The sequence below is a fragment of the Macaca nemestrina genome, chromosome 20, assembly GCF_043159975.1.
Source record: "Macaca nemestrina isolate mMacNem1 chromosome 20, mMacNem.hap1, whole genome shotgun sequence".
In the NCBI taxonomy this organism is placed as follows: Eukaryota; Metazoa; Chordata; class Mammalia; order Primates; family Cercopithecidae; genus Macaca; species Macaca nemestrina.
This window is the reverse complement of record NC_092144.1, coordinates 21,953,197-21,973,819: the sequence shown is the minus strand read 5'-3', so window position 1 is coordinate 21,973,819 and position 20,623 is coordinate 21,953,197. Positions and strand designations below refer to the sequence as shown.

Here is a 20,623-nt window from a genome sequence, read left to right as displayed (position 1 = left end):
CAGGCGATCCACCGGCCTCGGCCTCCTTAAGTGGTAGGATTACAGGCGTGAGCCAGCGCTCCCCGCCTTAGTTTCTTAGTTTCTTAATTTTCACCTTGAGGGTACTAATTTCCTGGTTATGTAATTGGAGCTTAATTGACAGTTTGTAGTTAGTTAAGCCTGAATTTTGTTTCCTCTAATGTAGTAATTTACCAAAAAAAAAAAAAAAAAAATGCATTTGAGTTAGATTTTTTTCAAAGCAGGAATCCAGGGCCTAGATTTCCACCTCAGACTAAATTGCCTGCCACTTAACTATTTTCATACTCCACAGAGGACTGATTTTCCCCTACATTTTTTACAAGTGTTCCAAGCAGAGTCTGCCGTGTATCCCCCAGTTGTCCTTACCTCCAGCCAAACTCTGGCTTGAAATAAAAACGCATAGTAAATTTCCGGTTCTGACAATCTCAAGAACTGAAAATTTAGTATTTTACTTCAAGGAGCTGTCAACTTTCTCTCCCTAATTCACATTATGAACTACTTGTCCTTTAGTGTACGTTTTTCATACTGTATTTTAATTATTTACCGACAACACATTGAAAACATTTTAAAAATTTATTTTCTGTTTTTAAATATTTTCCATGAGAAGAAAGCAAAGAGTAATCTCCTGACACTGTATCGTAAAAAATCTGTGCCTCTTTTCCTTTTATCTTCCTGAGCGCAGAGATCATGTTTTAGGGGTCAATGGTTTTTGGAAACTTTATGGGGTGATGTGTCCTCAGCCACCCTTTAGTTTTTTCCTGGTCCTGTACTGTCTGAATAAACCAAAATACCCACCGTGTCTGTCTGCTAGAGTTAATATTAGCTCTTGGGTCATTTTCTCTTACAGAACAAGCTGAGGTATGGCGTGTAGCCTCAAGGAAGCCGGTGAATGCCCTGGGGCTTAGAGGAATCTGCTGGTGTATTCTTCCTTTGAAAAGCTAACCCTTTAAGACATTAAGATTTTTTTTTTTTTTTTTTTGAGACGGAGTCTCGCTCTGTCGCCCAGGCTGGAGTGCAGTGGCCAGATCTCAGCTCACTGCAAGCTCCGCCTCCCGGGTTCACGCCATTCTCCTGCCTCAGCCTCCCGAGTAGCTGGGACTACAGGCGCCCACCACCTCGCCCGGCTATTTTTTTGTATTTTTTTAGTAGAGACGGGGTTTCACCGTGTTAGCCAGGATGGTCTCGATCTCCTGACCTCGTGATCCACCCGTCTCGGCCTCCCAAAGTGCTGGGATTACAGGCTTGAGCCACCGCGCCCGGCCAAGATTATTTTTATCCAAGCCAGCTTTCATTTCTTGGAGACACATTGCTGGTCAGCGATCAGATGCTGGTATTGAGGGGAAAACAGAAATAATTTCTGCCACCCGGATTCTCTAAGATTTGTGAAAAAAAATCGTATCCCCAAAGACAGAAAAAAACCTGACCTCAGTGAGATAGTACAAGAACTTGCCAAGTAAAATGCATTTGGGGCACTCATTGGGGCGTAATGCAGTGTCTCCTGAGAGGGTGGTCACTGGGCACTTAAGTGAGCAGGATGGAGTGGGAGAATCTCTCCAGGAATTGGATGGTCTGACTTGACATATGAGTCAGACACATTGGTTTTCTAATCAGCACTGCCACTCCTTTGTTTTGTCTCCTTGAAAAGATCTATTCACTTATATTGACTCTTTTAAACTGTAAATTGTAGTTTATTAGTAGAGCTTGAAAGGTAAGAAAATATGTACAAAAACATAAAATAGGCGGGTTTCAAAAAATATCTAATCATATATTCCATTGTTAAAAATTCTCATTTTTTTTTCCCCCAGTGTGAGTTTAGAAATTTTTTCAGGTGTGTTTTTTATTTTTTGAAACAGAGTCTCATTTTGTTGCCCATGCTGGAGTACGGTAGCATGATCTTAGCTCACTGCAGCCTCTGACTGTCAGGTTCAAGCGATTATCCTGCCTCAGTCTCCTGAGTAGCTGGGATTACAGGTGCACGCCACCATGCCCGGCTAATTTTTGTATTTTTAGTAGAGATGGTGTTTCGCCATGTTGGCCAGGCTGATCTTGAACTCCTGACCTCAGGTAATCCGCCCACTTCGGCCTCCCAAAGTGCTGGGATTATAGGGGTGAGTCACTCAGGTGTGTTTTTATGCCTGGGTGTTTTCAAACAGAATTTCAAGGGTTAGCTTTTAGAGAGCTATCAAGGGAAAGAATAAGGAAAATCTCTCTTCCATTTTGGCTGTAGAAAATGAATACACAAGAAAATGTGTATTCATTCACATTTCACAAGAAATGTGGTGGATAATTGCTGAGTTACATAGATTCATAAAAACATCAGTTCCTCTTATTGCAGGGTAAGTTTCTGTGAGTGAATAGCTCTGTTCTATATCTTGTAATCTTGATGTATGAGTTTAATGCTAATTTTTTTTTTTCCTCTGAGACAGAGTCTTGCTCTGTCGCCCAGGCTGGAGTGCAATGGCGCGATCTTGGCTCACAGCAACCTCCGACTCCTGGGTTTAAGCAATTCTTCCTCAGCCTCCAGCATACCTGGGAATACAGGTGCACGCCACCACTCTCAGCTAATTTTTGTATTTTTAGTAGAGACGGGGGCTTCAGCAGGTTGGCCAGGCTGTTTGTTATTGAACTCCTGATCTTGTGATCTGCCCACTTCGGCCTCCCAAAGTGCTGGGATTACAGGTGTGATCTACCGCGCCTGGCCAATGCTAAATTTTATAAGATAAAACTTGGTAGGTACCTCCTAGAAGTGTCCCCATATGACTAATTGTTTACTACATGATTCATAATGGAGATAATAAAGTAGTACATTTATTGTCTGAAAGAAATAGATTCTTTTGCTTTTCTTGTTGAGGTATAAAATGTAAGCACCTTAAGTTTTTTTTCTTTTGTATGAGCACTGTGTTTGAGTAATTTTACTGGATTTTTCAAACACTTGGTTTCAAAACCTGAGTGAATAACTCTTACTTGAAAATTAAAACTTGAGCCCAGTGACTCCAAGCTAAAGGCTCATATTGAGCCTGCAAAAGGAGGTTATTAAAGGCCCAGTTAGTTCTTCCTGGGGAGCCTCCCCTGCAGATTTCCTAGCCTGTTCACTCCAGCCATGGAAGAAGCCTTTTATCTGGAGAGAAGCTACAGAGCCCTGGAAAGCTGGGGACCCACAGACAGGTGCAGTTAAGATTAAGATGGAACAGGACCGAAAGGATCTTACTAAAGATAAAGTTGTTTTTGCTTTGAGGCAGTTTCTAAAACAAAGTTAGATTTGTATTAAAAAATTAAGTTCCAAAGGAGTATTGCAACAGGAGAAAGTACCAACTATAAGATCTTTAAAGATCTCAAAGGTTAGGCAGACAAGGGTGGCTTTTCTTCATAGAAAGGAGCAACCAAGATTAGAAACAAAGTGGGAGGGGAATGGCAAATGGAGGGTGAAAAAATCAGATTCTAAGTCGGAGAATGTTTAGCATGTTCTTAGGAGGAGCATATAATGGGGTTGTATGTTGGCTCAGACTGAGGGTAGCTCAAAGCTCAGGAGCTGTGGGAAGGAGATAAACCTAAGTTTGATTAAGTAGTATTTTATTTTGATCACTGAAGACAAATTCAGCTGATTTTTCTAAGAGAAGAAGAAAATGGGCAGAGTCTATGTCTGGCTACGTGATAGGTAAGAAAAGAGTGCATCATCTAAGTCATAATGGGATGTGTGTTTCTTTCCATAAACTGTTTCTGGAGCACACAAAAGATGGAGAATTTTATTAATTATAGCCATTTACCAGGATTACTTATGTGCTTCATCTTTCCCCACCTCTTTTCTTTGTCTTACACATTTCTTTCATTTGACTTTTCTTGGGTTGTATCTTTTATAATCAGTCAACATAACTACAGTGTTTTTCTGAGTTCTGTGTATAGCACTGTTAAGTTATTGAACTTGAGCAAGTTTATGGGATTCCTGAATTTTTAAACAGTAGCTCATAATGGGCTCATAATTTGGAAGCATAAATGGGCCCATGGGGTTTGTTACTGGCATCTGTAGTAAGAACAGTATTTTGAGACCAAGCCCTGAATCAGGGTCTGTGCTGACTCTGGGTGGTGTCAGAATTTGAATGTTAGACAAAGAATTGGTGTTGGAGAGTTGCTTGGTATTCAGCAAACTCTATAGCTTTTGTGCCAGAATAAAAATGCCATAAAGGCCTGGCCTGGAATAAAACTCAGAGTGTCTGGGAATGGGAGGCTCTACTCGCCTGTGTACTGGCTGTCACACTGCCCATTGTTTTCTGATTCCAGGTCTCCTCTTAGAGTGAGAGAGGACTGAAAATTTAGAGGAAAGAGAAGCTCTGATGACAGACCTTCTCTTTCCACAGCTGCCACCACAGGATTCCCACCGACTCACAATCATGCCCACTAGACACTGATGTATCCACACCCCTCTCAGGACAAGGCACCACCCTCAGGAACTTCACAGCATTTTTGATTCTAGCATTTCTTGCAAAAATCCTACAAAAGTGTCTACAAGTCTCCTGGCATATTCCCGTTCCCCAGACACTGAATCTGCAGCAGCAACCTGTTTTCCCCACTGATTTAGGGTTCTGGGCCACTTGTTCATAATCTCACGTGCCTGCATGGACCCAGAAATAAATAGCACAAACCGATCTTTCAGCTTACATATTGTACTTACCCCCACCCATAGAGTTTTTTCCTTTCAACTTTTAATTTTAGTTCAGAGGTACACATGTAGGTTTATTACGTAAGTAAAATTGTGTCATGAAAGTTTGATGTAGATTATTTTTTCACTGAGGCACTAAGCATAACACCAAATGGGTATTTTTTTTTAATTATTTAATTAAAAAAAATTTTTTTTGAGATGAAGTTTTGCTGTTGTCCAGGCTGAGGTGCAATGGTGTGATCTCCGTTCACTGCAGCCTCTGCCTCCTGGGTTCAAGTGATTCTCCTGCGTCAGCCTCCCAAGTAGTTGGGATTACAGATGCCTGCCATCACGCCCAGGCTAATTTTTATATTTTTAGTAGAGATGGGGTTTCACCATGTTGGCCAGGCTGGTCTTGAATTCCTGACCTCAGGTGATCTTCCCAACTCGGCCTCCCAAAGTGCTGGTATTACAGGCATGAGCCACTGCGCCCAGCCCCAACGGGTCTTTGTCCTGCCAACCTCAACTAGGCCTGTGTCTATTTTTCTCCCTCTTTGCATCCATGTGTTCTTATTATTTAGCTCTTTTAAAAATGAGATAGTGCATTTGGTTTTCTCTTTCTGCATTAGTTTACTTTTTTTTTTTTTTTTTTTTGAGGTGGACTCTCGCTGTGTCACTCAGGCTGGAGTGCAGTGGCACGATCTCGCCTCACTGCAACCTCTGCCTCCCAGGTTCAAGCGATTCTTCTGCCTCAGCCTCCCGAGTAACTGAGATTACAGGCATGTGCCACCACGCCTGGCTAATTTTGTATTTTTAGTAGAGCTGAGGTTTCATCATGTTGGTCAGGCTTGTCTCGAACTCTTGACCTCAGGTGATCCACCCGCTTCAGCCTCCCAAAGTGTTGGGATTACAGGTGTGAGCCACTGCGCCCAGCCTGTATTATTACTAATATTATTATTTTTGAGATGAGTCTCGCTCTGTCACCCAGGCTGTAATGCAGTGGCATGATCTTGGCTCACTGCAGCATCTGCCTCCTGGGTTCAAGCAGTTTTCCTGCTTCAGCCTCCCAAGTAGCTGGGATTATAGGTGCGTGCCACGAAGCCCGGCTAATTTTTGTATTTTTAGTAGCAGGGGGTTTCACCATGTTGGCCAGGCTCGTCTTGAACTCCTAACCTCGTGATCCACCAACTCGGCCTCCCAAAGTGCTGGGACTACAGATGTGAGCCACCGCGCCCAGTCCTATATTTTCATTAGAAAAAAATTTTTTTTTCTATTTTATTTCATGAAGAGACAGGGTCTCATTCTGTCACCCAGGCTGGAGTGCAGTGGCATGATCTTGACTTACTGCAGCCTTAACATTCTGGGATCAAACAGTCCTCCTACCTCAGGCTCCCAGGTATGGGACTACAGGAACACACCACCATGCCCAGCTAATTTTTCTTTTAGTATTTTTTGTAGAAATTGGGTTTCTTTATGTTGTCTTGACTGGTCTCAAACTCCTAATCTCAGGCAATCTGCCTGCCTCAGCCTCCCAAGGTTCTGGGATTACAGGCATGAGCCATCATGCCTGGTCAGTCTGGCCATTTTAATGATACTGATTTCTCTGTCCATGACCATGAAATAGTTTTGTATTTGTGTCATCTTTGACTTCTTTGAGCAGTGTTTTGTAATTGTTGTCCTAGAGGTCTTTCACCTCTCTGGTTAGCTGTATTTCTAGATACCTTCTTTTTGTGGCATTTTTGAATGGAATTGTGTTTTTGATTTGGCTTTTGGCTTGGATGTTGATGTGCAGAGGTGCTACTTATTTCTGCACCTTTGTTTTGTATTTTGAAACTTTGCAGAAGTTGTCGGTTTATAGGGCATTTCTGCCAAGACTATAGGGTTTTCTAGATACTGAATCATGTCATCTGAAAACAGGGATAGTTTGATTTCGTCCCTTCCTGTTTGGGTGAATTTTGTTTCTTTCTCTTGCCTGATTTCTCTAGCCACGACTTCCAATTCTCTGTTGAATAGGAGCAGTGAGAAAAGGCATCCTTATCTTGTGCCAGTTTTCAGAAGGAATGCTTCCAGCTTGTGTCCATTTAGTATGTTGGCTTTGGATTTGTCATAGATAACTCATTTCTATTTTATTTTAGTTTATTTTACTTTAGTTTATTTTACTTTGGTGTGCTGTGGTGTGGTGTGCTTTGGTTTGGTTTGACGGAGTCTCACTGTGTCACCCAGGCTGGAGTGCAGTGGTGTGATCTCGGCTCACTGCAAGCTCCACCTGCCAGGTTCACGACATTCTCCTGCCTCAGCCTCCCGAGGAGCTGGGACTACAGGCGCCCACCACCACGCCCAGCTAATTTTTTTTTTTTTTTTTGTATTTTTGGTAGAGATGAGGTTTCACTGTGTTAGCCAGGATGGTCTCAATCTCCTGACCTCGTGATCCACCCACCTCGGCCTCCCAAAGTGCTGGGAATACAAGTATGAGCCCCCGCGCCCGGCCAAATTTGTCATAGATAACTCATTATTTTGAAGTATGTATCTTCAGTGCCTAGTTTGTTGAGAGTTTTATACATGGACAATGTTACATTTTATTGAAAGTTTTTTCTGCATCTATTGAGATAATTTGTGGTTCTTTAGTTCTGTTTATGTGATGAATCAGATTTATTGATTTTTTTTTTTTTTGTATGTTGAACCAACCTTGTATTCCAGCAATAAAGCCTACTTGATTATAGTGGATTAGCTTTTTGATGTGCTGCTGGATTTGGTTTGCCCATATTTTGTTGAGCATTTTGCAGCAATGTTAATCAAGGACATTAGCCTGAAGTTTTCTTCTTTGTTTTATCTCTGCCAGGTTTTGGTGTCAGATTGATGCTGTTATATAAAAAGCTGGGGAGAAGTCCCTTAATTTTTTGTAATAGTTTTAGAAGGCATTGTATCAGCTTTTTTTACACTTGGTAGAATTCAACTGTGAATTTTCTGGTGTTGGGTTTTTTTAGTTGGTAGCCTATTTACTACTAACTTAATTTTGGAGCTTGTTATTGATCTATTTAGGGCTTCAACTTGTTTAGTCTTGAGAGAATTTATTTGTCTAGAAATTTATCCATTTCCTTTAGATTTTCTATTTTTGTGTATAGAGGTGTCTATAGTAAACTTCAATAGCTATTTGTATTTTTGTGGGGTCAGTGGTAATGTTCCTGCCGTCTTTTTTTTTTTTTTTTTTAAATGAGATGGAGTCTCACTCTGTTGCCCAGGCTGGAGTGCAGTGGCATGATCTTGTCTCTGCAACCTCTGCCTTCGGGGTTTAAGCAATTCTCCTACCTCAGCCTTTCAAGTAGCTGGGATTACAGGTGTATGCCACCACACCTGGCCTAATTTTTGTATTTTTAGTAGAGATGGGTTTTCACCATGTTGGTCAGGCTGGTCTCGAACTCCTGACCTCAGGTGATACACCTGCCTTGGCCTCCCAAAGTGCTGGGATTACAGGCATGAGCCACTGTGCCTGGCCCCTGTTGTCCTTTTTTTTTTTAGGCGGAATCTCTGTCACCTAAGCTTGAGTGCAGTGGAATGATCTCAGATTACTACAACTGTCACCTTCCTGGTTTAAGTAATTATGTGCTTAAATCTGCTGTTTACAAAATGAAGGGGGCCAGCCCCTCCACAATCTGTGGGTTCTCGTCAGGTGGGACGCGAGACTGAGAAAAGAAGTAAAATACAGAGACAAAGTATAGAGAAAGAAAAGTGTGCCTAGGGGACTGGTGCTGCTCAGTATAAGGAGGACCCGCATCCTCCCTCCGGCACTGGTCTCTGAGTTCCCTCAGCATTTATTGATCATGATCTCTACCAGATAATGATACGGCAGGACAATAGGGTAACAGTGTAATAGGGTAATAGTGGGGAGAGCCTCTGAACAAAGGTCTCTGTGTCGTAAATAAGTTTAAGGAAAGGTGCTGTGCCTTGATGTGCACTCACACAAACATCTCACATCTCAAACATTTCTCATCTTGGTGTAATAAAGAGCAGTATTGCTGCCAGCATGTCTCACCTCCAACCTTAGAATAAAGAGCAGGATTGCTGCCAGCATGTCTCACCTCCAACCTTAGAATAAAGAGCAGGATTGCTGCCAGCTTGTCTCACCACCAGCCCTAAGACAGTTTTCTCCTATCAGTAAATAGAACATACAATTGGATTTTACACCGAGACATTCTATTCCCAGGGACAAGCAGAAGACAGATGCCTTCCTCTTATCTCAACTGCAAAGAGGCCTTCCTCTTTTACTAATCCTCCTCAGCACAGACTCTTTGGGTGTCAGGCGGGGGGTTGTCAGGCCAGGGGGACGGGTCAGGTCTTTCCCTTCCCACGAGGCCGTATCTCAGGCTATCACATAGGGAAAAACCTTGGACAATACCTGGCTTTCCTAGGCAAAGATCCCTGTGGCCTTCCGCAGTGTGGTGTTTCCCTAGGTACTTGAGATTAAAGAACAACGATGACTTTTAACAAGCATACTGCCTTCAAGCACTTTTTTAACAAAGCACATCCTGCACAGCCCTAAATCCATTAGACCTTAAGTCAGCACAGCACATGTCTCTGGGGGCACAAGGTTAAGGCTAAGGTTACAGATTAGCAACATCTCAAGACAAAAGAATTTCTCTTAGTACAAAACAAAATGGAGTCTCTTATGTCTACTTCTTTCTACATAGACACAGTAACAGTCTGATCTTTCTTTTCCCCACACAAAAGACAGAAAAAACCTGGTCTGTTTTAGGATCTACCTCTTTCCTTAAATGTTCAGTTCCATTATGTCACATTTAAGCATGAGTGACACCATTTTGGTTAGGTTTGTCTGTTTGAACCTAGTGTACAAACTCAGTCCAGAATAATGTCCTCCAATAATTTTGTTTAAAATTGTCTCTTTGTTTGGTCAGAGTACAACCAAAACTCTGGGCCTTAGTGCCATTCTCAGTTTTCATCCTTTTTGGATTTGTCCTTCCCCTTTTTTTTTTTTTTTTTTTTTTTTTTTGAGACAGTCTCTCTCTGTCGCCCAGGCAACCTCTGCCTCCTGGGTTCAAGTAATTCTCCTGCCTCAGCCTCCAAAGTAGCTGGGACTACAGGCATGTGCCACCTCGCCTGGGTAATCTTTGTATTTTTAGTAGAGATGGGGTTTCAACATGTTGGCCAGGCTGGTTGGTCTTAAACTCCTGACCTCAGGTGATCCACCTGCCTTGGCCTTCCAAAGTGCTAGGATTACAGGTGTGAGCCACGGCACCTGACCCCCTGTTGTCATTTTTAATTGTGCTTATTTGGATCTTCTGTTCTTCATTAATCTTGCTAGTGGTTTATCTTCTTAATTTTTTTCAAAGATTTAACTCCTGGATTACTTGATATTTTCTATGACTTTTCATGTCTAAATCTCCTTCGGTTCAGATCTAGTTTTGGTTATTTCTTATCTGCTGCTAGCTTGGGAGTTGGTTTTCTCTTGCTCGCTTGCTTGATTGATTGATTGAAATAGTCTTGCTGTGTTGCCTAGCCTGGAGTGCAATGGCACAATCTCGGCTCGCAGCAACCTCTGCCTCCCGGGTTCAAGGGATTCTCCTGCCTCAGCCTCCCGAGTAGCTGAGATGACAGGCGAGTGCCACCATGCCCATCTAATTTTTGTATTTTTAGTAGAGACAAGGTTTTACCTCCCAAGCTGGTCTTGAACTCAAGTAATTCGCCTTCCTTGGCCTCCCAAAGTGTTGGGATTACAGGAGTGAGCCACCATACCCGGCCTCCTTCATTTATTTATGATGTTAGGTATTTAAATTGATTTCTAAGGTTTTGATGTGAGTAGTTACTGCTGTAAATTTCCTTCTTAACACTGCCTTGGCTGTGTTATAGCGATTCTGGTTTGTGTATCTTTGTTCTTATTTGTTTCAAAGAACTTACTGATTTCTGCTTAATTTTATTATTTATCCAAAAGTCTTTCAGGTGAACGTTTTTAAATTTCCATGTAATTGTATAATTTGAAGTGGTTTTCTTTGTATTCAGTGATATTTTTGCCAAGCTGTGGCCTAAGTGTGTGTTTGGTATGACTTTGGGAAAATTCAATTTGCTGAGGACTGTTTTATTTCTGCTTGTGTGGTCAATTTTGTATGTGATATGTGGTGATGTGAATGTATACTGTGTTGATTTCACTTGAACAGTTCTATAGGTGCCAGTTAGGACTATTTGGTCAAATGTTGAGTTTAGGTCCTGATATCTTTGTTAATTTTTTGCTCCAGTGATCTGACTAATAGTGTCTGTGGGGTGTTGTAGTCTCCCACTATTATTGTGTCAGAATCCAACTCTCTTCGTAGGTCTCTAATTATTCATATGCACTCGTGGATTTTTTTAGAACACCTTTCTGTCTTCTGCTTTTTTCTTTAGTGTGCCCAAGGCCGCTCCTTAGATGCCTAAACCTAGAGTCTACTGAAATTCAGATCTCCAAGAGATCAAGAACCTGTCCAGAGATTTAGCTGTTTTTGTTTTTGGTTTGAGATGGAGTCTCACTCTGACGCCCAGGCTGGAGTGCAGTGGCACGATCTCGGCTCACTGCAACCTCTGCCTCCTGGGTTCAAGCGATTCTCCTGCCTCAGCCTCCCGAGTGGCTGGGATTACAGGCGCACGCCACCACGCCTGGCTAATTTTGTATTTTTAGTAGAGACAGGGCTTCACCGTGATGGCCAGGCTGGTCTCCTGACCTCAAGTGATCTAACAACCTCGGCCTTGTAAAGTGCAGCGATTACAGGCATGAGCTACCGTGCCTGGTCGAGATTTGGCTGTTATGGGAGAAAATATAAATTAGAAATTTATATTTCTATATTATATTAATTTATTATTAATCATTGATAATAATAATTACTAACTACTAATTTATATTAGTCTTTATTTTCTTACCTCATAATAAGGGGGGATAGTTTGTTCATCTCTCTTTATTGAAGCATTTTGATTATATGTAGATATTCTCTGCTTTTTTGAAATATACATAAATCATATTTACAGCTAAAGAAACCTTTTATCATTCTTTCTGTCTCAGGATTGTCTATCTAGGTATCTAGGACCACAGAACCATTGCAGTGTTTTTGCTTTGGCAAAGTTTTTTTTTTTTTTTTTTTTAAGGCGGAGTCTTGCTCTTGTCGCCCAGGCTGGAGTGCAACGGCGTGATCTTAGCTCACTGCAACCTCTGCTTCCCACGTTCACACCATTCTCCTGCCTCAGCCTCCAGAGTAACTGGGACTACAGGCGCCCGCCACCACGCCTGGCTAATTTTTTATTTTTAGTAGAGACGGGACTTCACCGTGTTAGCCAGGATGGTCTCAATCTCCTGACTTTGTGATCCGCCCACCTTGACCTCCCAAAGTGCTGGGATTACAGGCGTGAGCCACCGCGCCTGACCCAAAGGTGTGTGGTTTTTTTTTGGGTTTTTTTTTCAGTCTCTTAAAGTAGATACAGATTTGTTTAGATTAAAACTGAATTTAAGAGCACACAAAAAGTGGAGCACAAAGATAGGATTAAACTTAGCAATACAGAATGATAAAGACTAAAAGATGCTGAGGAAGTTTCTTTGACAAAAAAACTGATTATCCAAGGTAATTATCCAATATTTGCAGGCTGAAGTACTTACACTGCAAAAGAAAGAACAGTTCTGTGTATAAACTCAACAGTGGAGTCAGTGGTTATGCTTTGGTTCCTATTTACTACTTCAAAACAATTAGCATAGTTATGTGTAGTGTTTGTAGACAACTTGCCTTCATATGAATTATACAGTCTTGTCTTTTCTTCTTCTTCTTCTTTTTTTTTTTTTTTTAAGACAGAGTCTTGCTCTGTTGCCCATGCTGGAGTGTAGTGGCATGATCTCAGCTCACTGCAACGTCCAGCTCCTGGGTTCAAGCGATTCTCCCACCTCAGCCTCCTGAGTAGCTGGGGTTACAGGCATGAGCCACTGTGCCCGGCCTAAATTGTATGGTATTTTCTACAATAGTATGAATATAAGACCACAATATTTAGGGTGAATGTCTTAGTCATTTTAATATTAGTCATACTTTTAAAATATAAAGTATTTTAACTAAATTATGGTTACAGAAAATTTTTTAAAATTCTACATTATTACTGGTACATTAAAATTATTTATGCTTAGATGTTTATATCTAGTATCCAAAAAAATTCACTACAAAATTGTTGTGGTAGATATTAGCCTGACATGCATATTAATTTACCCAATAGATGTAGGTAAGCATGATTTCAGTGTCTTTTATTTTACTAAACTTGAATACTGCTATTACAGGACAAATAAACGTGATGGGTAATGTGACCATGCAAGAAATGTAATAGCTTTTCAGTTAGCTATGTTGTAAGCTCAAATATATTTTACTACATAAACAAAGTCAGATTCTGATTCTTCATCAAAAAGTGTTGGTGAAGTCTGGGTGAGGTGGCTCACCTCTTTAATCCCAGCACTTTCGGAGGTCAAGGCAGACAGATCACTTGAGGTCAGGAGTTTGAGACCAGCCTGGCTAACATGGTGAAACCCTGTCTCTACTAAAAATACAAAAATTAGCGGAGGGTGGTGGTGGGCGCCTATAATTCTAGCTACTCAGGAGACTGAGAAAGGAGAATTGCTTAAACTTGGAACGTGGAGGTTGCAGTGAGCTAAGGTCACACCACTACACTCCAGCATATGTGAGAGAGCAAAACTGTGTCTCAAAAAATAAATAAATAAATAAATAAAAAGTGCTGTTGGAAATTGTCAGATGTATTCCAATATAAATCCCCCATTTTATAGATAAAAGAGATAAAAGAGAAATTTTATAAAATTTTGCTGAGGATATGTCCCCTTTCTTCATAATGCTCATGCTTATCATGCTGAGAGTAGCTGTGCAGTTTGGGTGTTTAGAGAGATGTTTATTTTAGGGGAACATTTTCTGGCCAACATGATTAATCTTATATCTAATCTGAGGTTTTGTTTTTTTTTTTTTTTTCTTTTTTTTTTTTGAGACTGAGTCTCGCTCTGTCGCCCAGGCTGGAGTGCAGTGGCACGATCTGGGCTCACTGCAAGCTCCGCCTCCCAGGTTCACGCCATTCTCCTGCCTCAGCCTCCCGAGTAGCTGGGACTACAGGCGCCCGCCACCTCGCCCGGCTAGTTTTTTGTATTCTTTTGAGTAGAGACGGGGTTTCACCGTGTTAGCCAGGATGGTCTCGATCTCCTGACCTCATGATCCGCCCGTCTCGGCCTCCCAAAGTGCTGGGATTACAGGCTTGAGCTACCACGCCCGGCCCTGAGTTTTTTTTTTTTTTTAAAGATGCTCTTCTTTTGTACTCTCAATATAATTTTGCTAAGATGAAGAGCGATTTTTCTCTCCAGTGCTTTGGGTGTCTGTTTCAGAAGCCCTATTACTATCCCGTGGTGTCTGTGAATGAGGTGGGCTGTCACAGGGAGAACTCTCTATGTGGACTCGTGCTGAAAATCCAGCAGTATTTTTTTCATGTCACCATTATAAATAGAAACTGAAGCTGAAACACTGCTCCCATTCCCATTATCGCGAAGGTGCAATTTTACCTAGGAGGACTGAAGGCTCTCCTCCTGCACCTCAGGCTTCATTACCTGATGTGGGACTAGAGTGCTGCTCTGGCAGTTGGGGTTCATGTAAGATGTGAGCTGCCAGCTGTGAGCCCTGTGGTAGGAGTCAAGAGAGGACACTGGCTGTCAGGAAAGGACAAGCAGAGTCTACTAAGTTGCAAAATTATCTCCTGTCATGAGGATGTGAAAAGTTAATTTTGTCATTGAATATAACCAATTAGCATACATGGATCGCCTCCCCCATTACCAGGTGAATTTAGGATGAACCATGTATTACATGGTGCTGTGAATTCTTTTACTTGTGGACTAATTATGGGAGTGTCTTTTTGTCTTTGCAGTCTCTTAAGAAGATTGACTGTGATGCATGTCACATTCTGGTTTAATTGTGTAATGAAATAGTTTACTTTCTGTTCTGTCATTTTGGAGTTTCTCTAGGGCTGGAGAAATTTTTTCTTTTAATTATATTTTCCAAACATTGTCTAGAATTACTAGACATAATATAAATACATACGGTTCCAGCCAAACTTTACTCTAGAGGGGCCTTTTCCTCTCAGGCTTCCAGTCACTTCAGATTTCTACAAACTTCACAGGGTAGCAATCAGCCATTTTACCTCTTATTTTGTCTGGCCCCACCTTGAAGTCTGGCCTCACAGAACTGACTGGAAGTTTTGGCTGGTGAGTCTGTTACATTTTTTAGAGCTGGTGCTCACAATTTTCTGAAACCCGAAAAGATAAAATTAGAAAAATAAAGTATGTATTTTAGCATCTTAATTTTTAAATTTTCTGTTAAACCAATACTTGCAGAGACATTTTATTTCGTAACTTGTTTTCTATTCCTGCAGATCCAGTAGTTGCTCCACAAGTCACAAACAAGTAAATATGAACACAATAAAAATTTCTTTAAACTACATTAAATTCTTTCTGTATCCCTCTCATCTGTCAATATTTAGTATTCTATACATTTTTTAAAAACCAAGGACAGAGAAACGGAAGATGAAATAAAAATGCTGAGCCCTTAATCTAAATCCCGGGAATTATTAAACATCTGTGCTAACTCCCAGTTTGTTATGAGAATTAAATCACATAATGTGTTATTCCAAGCATAGTGCTCTGTAGCATACTCTTGAGCACAGGCGTTGCTACTTTATGTTGCCTCTGTAAACTTTACAGAACCAGCAAAGAATATGATACTTAAAGATGGAGATTAGTTGTCTTCATTTGTGCCAGAATTATTTGTGTTGTGACAAGAGTGCTGAGTGTAAGGGGCAGTGCCTGCTTCTCTAACTAATTCTAATGATTAGCCTAGAAGAAGCAACATCAGCATTGACAGGGGACTTATTTAAAACACACATTCATGAACCCTTTGAAAACCTGCAGAATCACATTACATAGGGAAAGTCCAAAGTTACCAAGTGATTTATACGCTTATTAAATATTACAAGACAACTGGGCGTGGTGGCTCATGCCTGTATCCCAGCATTTTGGGAGACCGAGGTGGGTGGATCACCTGAAGTCAGGAGTTTGAGAGCAGCCTGTCCAACATGGTAAAACCCCATCTCTAGTAAAAGTACAAAAATTAGCCGGGCATGGTGGCAGGTGCTTGTAATCTTACCTACTTGGGAGGCTGAGGCTGGAGAATCTCTTAAACCCAGGAGGTGGAGGTTGTGGTGAGCAGAGATTGCGCCATTGCACTCTAGCCTGGGTGACAAGAGCAAAACACCGTCTTAAAAAAAAAATTGCAAGGCAATGCTTAGCTAAATGGTTATCAGCCGGACTTCTATTAGGTTGGTGCAAAAGTTAATTGACATTTTTGCCATTCTAAGTAATGTGGATTACTTAGGTGTAGACACTCAGATTTCATGGCTAATTACTAGAAATCCCTTTACTTGTGCCCTCTTCACAGATCTGTTTTTTGTTTTGTGTGGACAAGTTTATGTTGTTGTAATTAAGTGCCTCTTGTGACTCTAAGGTAAGGCCAGAATCAACTATGAGGGGTTCAAGATACATTCATGAGAGTTATGTTTTACTTTTCCGCTGAAGGATGGTCACAGGGCCTGTTCTGTTTGGGTTTAGTAAAGACGGGGCAGCGTGGCCCATATTACCATTATTGTAGCAGAAATTGCTGGTGTCTGTGGTGGGGAGCGTACCTAAGGACGGGAAAGGAGAAACTTCTATTTTTCACTTCATTATTTCTGAATCTTTTCTGAAGATTCACCCAGAAATGGGTGGACTTTTTCTGAGGATGTTGGTCCTTCTGCCTGTGGGTGTGGTCATAGCATGTAAACAGGTGGAATGTTCTCAAGATGCAGGTGTAATTGGTCTAGAAAATCTCATCTGAAAATAAATCCCAGAGAAGGAGGAGATAGGAAAAAGTGGCACTTTTTTTTTCAGCTAAACATGTCTCAGAGCTGTGTCCGCTCTGCCTCCTGGAATGCCATGTGTTTAGTACTTGCAAACCTTGCCTTCTATAATTGTGGTTTTTTCTCTCTAATGAGTTTGTTTTAACTACTTTTAAAAATTCTTATGATAATCAAGGGTCTCTGAAAAATATTTCTTTCCTATATACCAGAGTCTTTTATGAATTTTTAAAATTATGCCTTTTTATATGCCTTGCAGAATTCTCACCATTAGTTTATGATCTGCAGTATTAAAAGTGTTCTTTTCGTGGCTGTTGAACATGGAAAAGTGTGGATACTCAAAGATTACTGTTGGGGAAAAGCTGGGATCCTTAGTAAAGGTGGAGAACATGTAATGTTGAAGTTCCATTTGTGTTTGCTATTAGCCCTATGCAGAACAGAATTTAGAAAATGCTTATTTAAACAGGATGGCATTTATTACCCAGAAAGTTCTGAAAAAATATTATCAGGAGGTACCTGTTCTCTAGGGTGCTAAAGAGAGACTACTTAAAATCACTATTAAACATTACAGAACATAGAAGATCTTGAATAGAATAATCCTGTATTTTGAGATATCCTGTATCAAGATAGAAGATACCTGTATCTTGAAGTTTGCATAAAACTGTTGTTTCAATATGGTTGAATTTAGACTATAATTTACTTATTGGGAACAATATTTCAGCAGTAATGCTGTGTCCTTTTGAGTGTTTTAGCACATTATGACAATTTGTCCTAGTGCAGTTGATGCTAATGATTCACCCGGTTAAAGAGCTCTCTGACAAATTTTTTCACTGTAGTGTTATTTTTTCCTTCGTTATTAAGTATCTTTATGCAGCTGATTTGTATAAATTATCAAATGTAATCTGGCAGCTGCTCTTCTTTCTTAAGGTTTCTTTCCATATATTTGTCTTTGGAAAATGAAGACTGTCATTTCTCTCTTATAGGCCATGAAAACCGGGGGGAAAAAACAGGTTATTTCACTTACTGGATGTTTGATAAAATATTTTTCTTGGGGCAAAATCATTGGCATTTCTTGTGAACATATTAAAAATTCAGCAACTCAGACTTTATTCCAGATCTTCTGCAAAAAAAAAAAAAGCATAACAAGATTTCCAGTTTATTCTACACATTAAAATTTGAAATGTACCTTGTAACTCAACATGTCTTTCATCTCAACAGAACTCATTCTGTATAGTGTGAATATAGCACTCCAGAATGTACATGCTTGTGTTCATGCCCTTAATTTTATATTTTATTATCCATAAAAGTATCATATATAAATTGATGTTGTGGATCTTATTCTAGTCTTTTCTCAGAGTTAGAGAATACATCAGATAATATTTCTGTCTTTAAAATTACTTCATTTGGGTAATTTCATTCACTTTTATAAGGCAGAACCAGTACTTTTTAGTCATTCATTTCAACTTGAGTCAAATTAAAAATTTCGCCCATGGCCACTTGGTAAATATGTGTGTGTGTACTTTTCAGGGACCGTTAACATTTGTGGATGTGGCCATAGAATTCTCTGTGGAGGAGTGGCAATGCCTGGACACTGCACAGCAGAATTTATATAGGAACGTGATGTTAGAGAACTACAGAAACCTGGTCTTCCTGGGTGAGAATAACTTCAATATACAATTCCTAATATACCCTAAAGATTTCTTTCTTTCTTTTTTTTTTTTTGTAGAATGTTTTTTGGTAATTGATCTTTGTATAAATGAATATCAGATCTCTTATTTCTAAGAAAATCTTGGGGGCCAACCGCAGTGGCTCATGCCTGTAATCCTAGCACTTTGGTAGGCCAAGGCAGGTGGATCACCTGAGGTCAGGAGTTCAAGACCAGCCTGGCCAACATGGTGAAACCCCGTCTCTACTAAAAAAAAATACAAAAATTAGCCAGTTGTGGTGGCGCACGCCTGTAGTCCCAGCTACTTGGGAGGCTGAAGCAGGAGAATCACTTGAACCCAGGAGGCAGAGGTTACAGTGAGCCGAGATTGCACCACTGCACTCGAGCCTAGGTGGCAGAGTGAGACTCCAAATCAAAAAAAAAAAAAAGAGAAAGAAAATCTTGGGGATTTGTCAGTGTAGGAAAAAATAATTCAAGATGTTTCATCTTGATCTGGACTTTTTACATTTCTGAGCTGATCTGTATCCTTCCCTCTAAATTAGTGGTAATTCCAGAAATTTAGTGGCATAAAATATTGTTTTGTATACCTTAAAATCTAATTGTCATCTCCAGTTTTTGGTTCAGTAATACTAAGTAGTAAAATTAAGAACCTACAAATTTTTAAAAAGTCTAAATATTTAGAAATTTCTGTTGTAAATTAGTATTTTGTAATTAATTTACTATTCTATTAATTACACTCTCTTTACTGAGCACATTATTTGAAGAATATGAGCAACATTCATGTTATTTATTTTTAATAAAACAGGTATTGCTGTCTCTAAGCCAGACCTGATCACCTGTCTGGAGCAAGGCAAAGAACCCTGGAATATGGAGAGAGATGAGATGGTGGCCAAACCCCCAGGTAGGTGATAGTGAATATAACAGATGACACAGATGAGAGGTCCATATGTCAAGGAGAAAGTCAGTTTTTGAAATACGATTTGGGGCCGGGTGCGGTGGCTCGTGTCTGTAATCCCAGCATTTGGAGAGGCCAAGGCGGGTGGATTACCTAAGGTCGGGTGTTTGAGACCAGCCCGGCCAACATGGAAAAACCCCATCTTTACTAAAAATACAAAATTAGCTGGGTGTGGTGGCGCATGCCTGTAGTCCCAGCTACTCGGGAGGCTGAGGTTGTGGTGAGCTGAGATCGCACCATCGCACTCCAGCCTGGGCAACAAGAGTGAAACTCCATCTCAAATAAATAAATAAATATATAAACGAATAAAAATAATAAATACAATTTGGGAGTTGTGCTCCAAGGAGAATAGTTTCAGGGAAGCCTGAAGTTTATTTTTTATTTTATTTTTTCTCTTACATAGGGGTATCTTTTGTCTTATCCGTCTAACTTTCCTAAGGAATATACTTTCCCTTCAGTTATCTTTCTAGTTTTCAGTGAGAGCCAGAGTCCCCTTTTTGGCATATACAAGACTACAAAATCTGCTTTTTTAATGTTTTGGCGGACACATAAATATCTGTGAAATTTTAAGAAACTCTATGTTAAACTATTATTTTAAGTTTTCTTTCTACATCATGTCTGAAATATGTGAGAGTAGTGGTTTCTGTTTCATTTTTTTGTTCATTTTTTTCTGCACATTCCATCCTGTTTTTATTACTATAGTCTTGAAATACAGTTTGAAATTATAAAGTATGTTGTCCTCCTGCTTTGTTCTTTTTCCTCAAGATTACTTTCATTATTCAGAGCTTATTGAAGTTTCAAGTAAATTTTATGATTGTATTTTTCATTACTGTGAAAACAAATACCACTGGAATTTTGATAGGGAGTTTATTAAGTCTGTAGATCACTTTGGATAATATGGCACTTTAACAATATTTATTCTTTCAATCCATACGCACAAAATATTTTAAAATTTGTGTCTTTTCTAATTTCCTCCATTGATATATCATTTATTGTAAAGGTTTTTTAGATCGTTGGTTAAATTTGTTCTAAGAAATTTATTATTTTAATGCTATTGTCCATGAGATTGTTTTCCTCCTTTATTTTATCAGATAGTTTAAGTTTATGGAAGTGTAAGTTTATCTTATAAATGTATGTTAATTTTATATTTTGCTAATTTACTGAGTATATTAATTAGTTTAGACATGTTTAAATGTACTGTGTATGATTTTTTATATATGAGATTATATGATCTACAAACAGCAACTTTTTACCTATTTGTCTTCCATTTTAATGGTTTTTTAAAAATTGTTTTGACTATTCTGCTGCATACTTCCAGTGCTATTTTAAAATAGAAGCATTGACACTGGGCACAATATAGTTTTGCACTGGTGTCTGTGAATTTCAGGAAGCAAACACCTCTTCAAGTTTTTAT

General features: G+C 39.9%; 1 protein-coding gene across 4 annotated transcripts in view; it reads left to right on the top strand.

Moving 5' to 3' along the window:
• The window catches only part of LOC105494252 (zinc finger protein 724), a 63,219-nt gene that overhangs the window by 23,454 nt on the left and 19,142 nt on the right, over positions 1-20,623 (top strand). For all 4 annotated transcript variants that reach the window (XM_024796686.2, XM_071088058.1, XM_024796687.2 and 1 more), the window contains 2 exons: positions 18,116-18,242; positions 19,060-19,155. In XM_024796686.2, coding sequence (XP_024652454.2) covers positions 18,209-18,242; positions 19,060-19,155 — 130 coding nt within the window. In that variant the 5' untranslated portion in view covers positions 18,116-18,208. The remainder of the gene's footprint in view (positions 1-18,115; positions 18,243-19,059; positions 19,156-20,623) is intronic.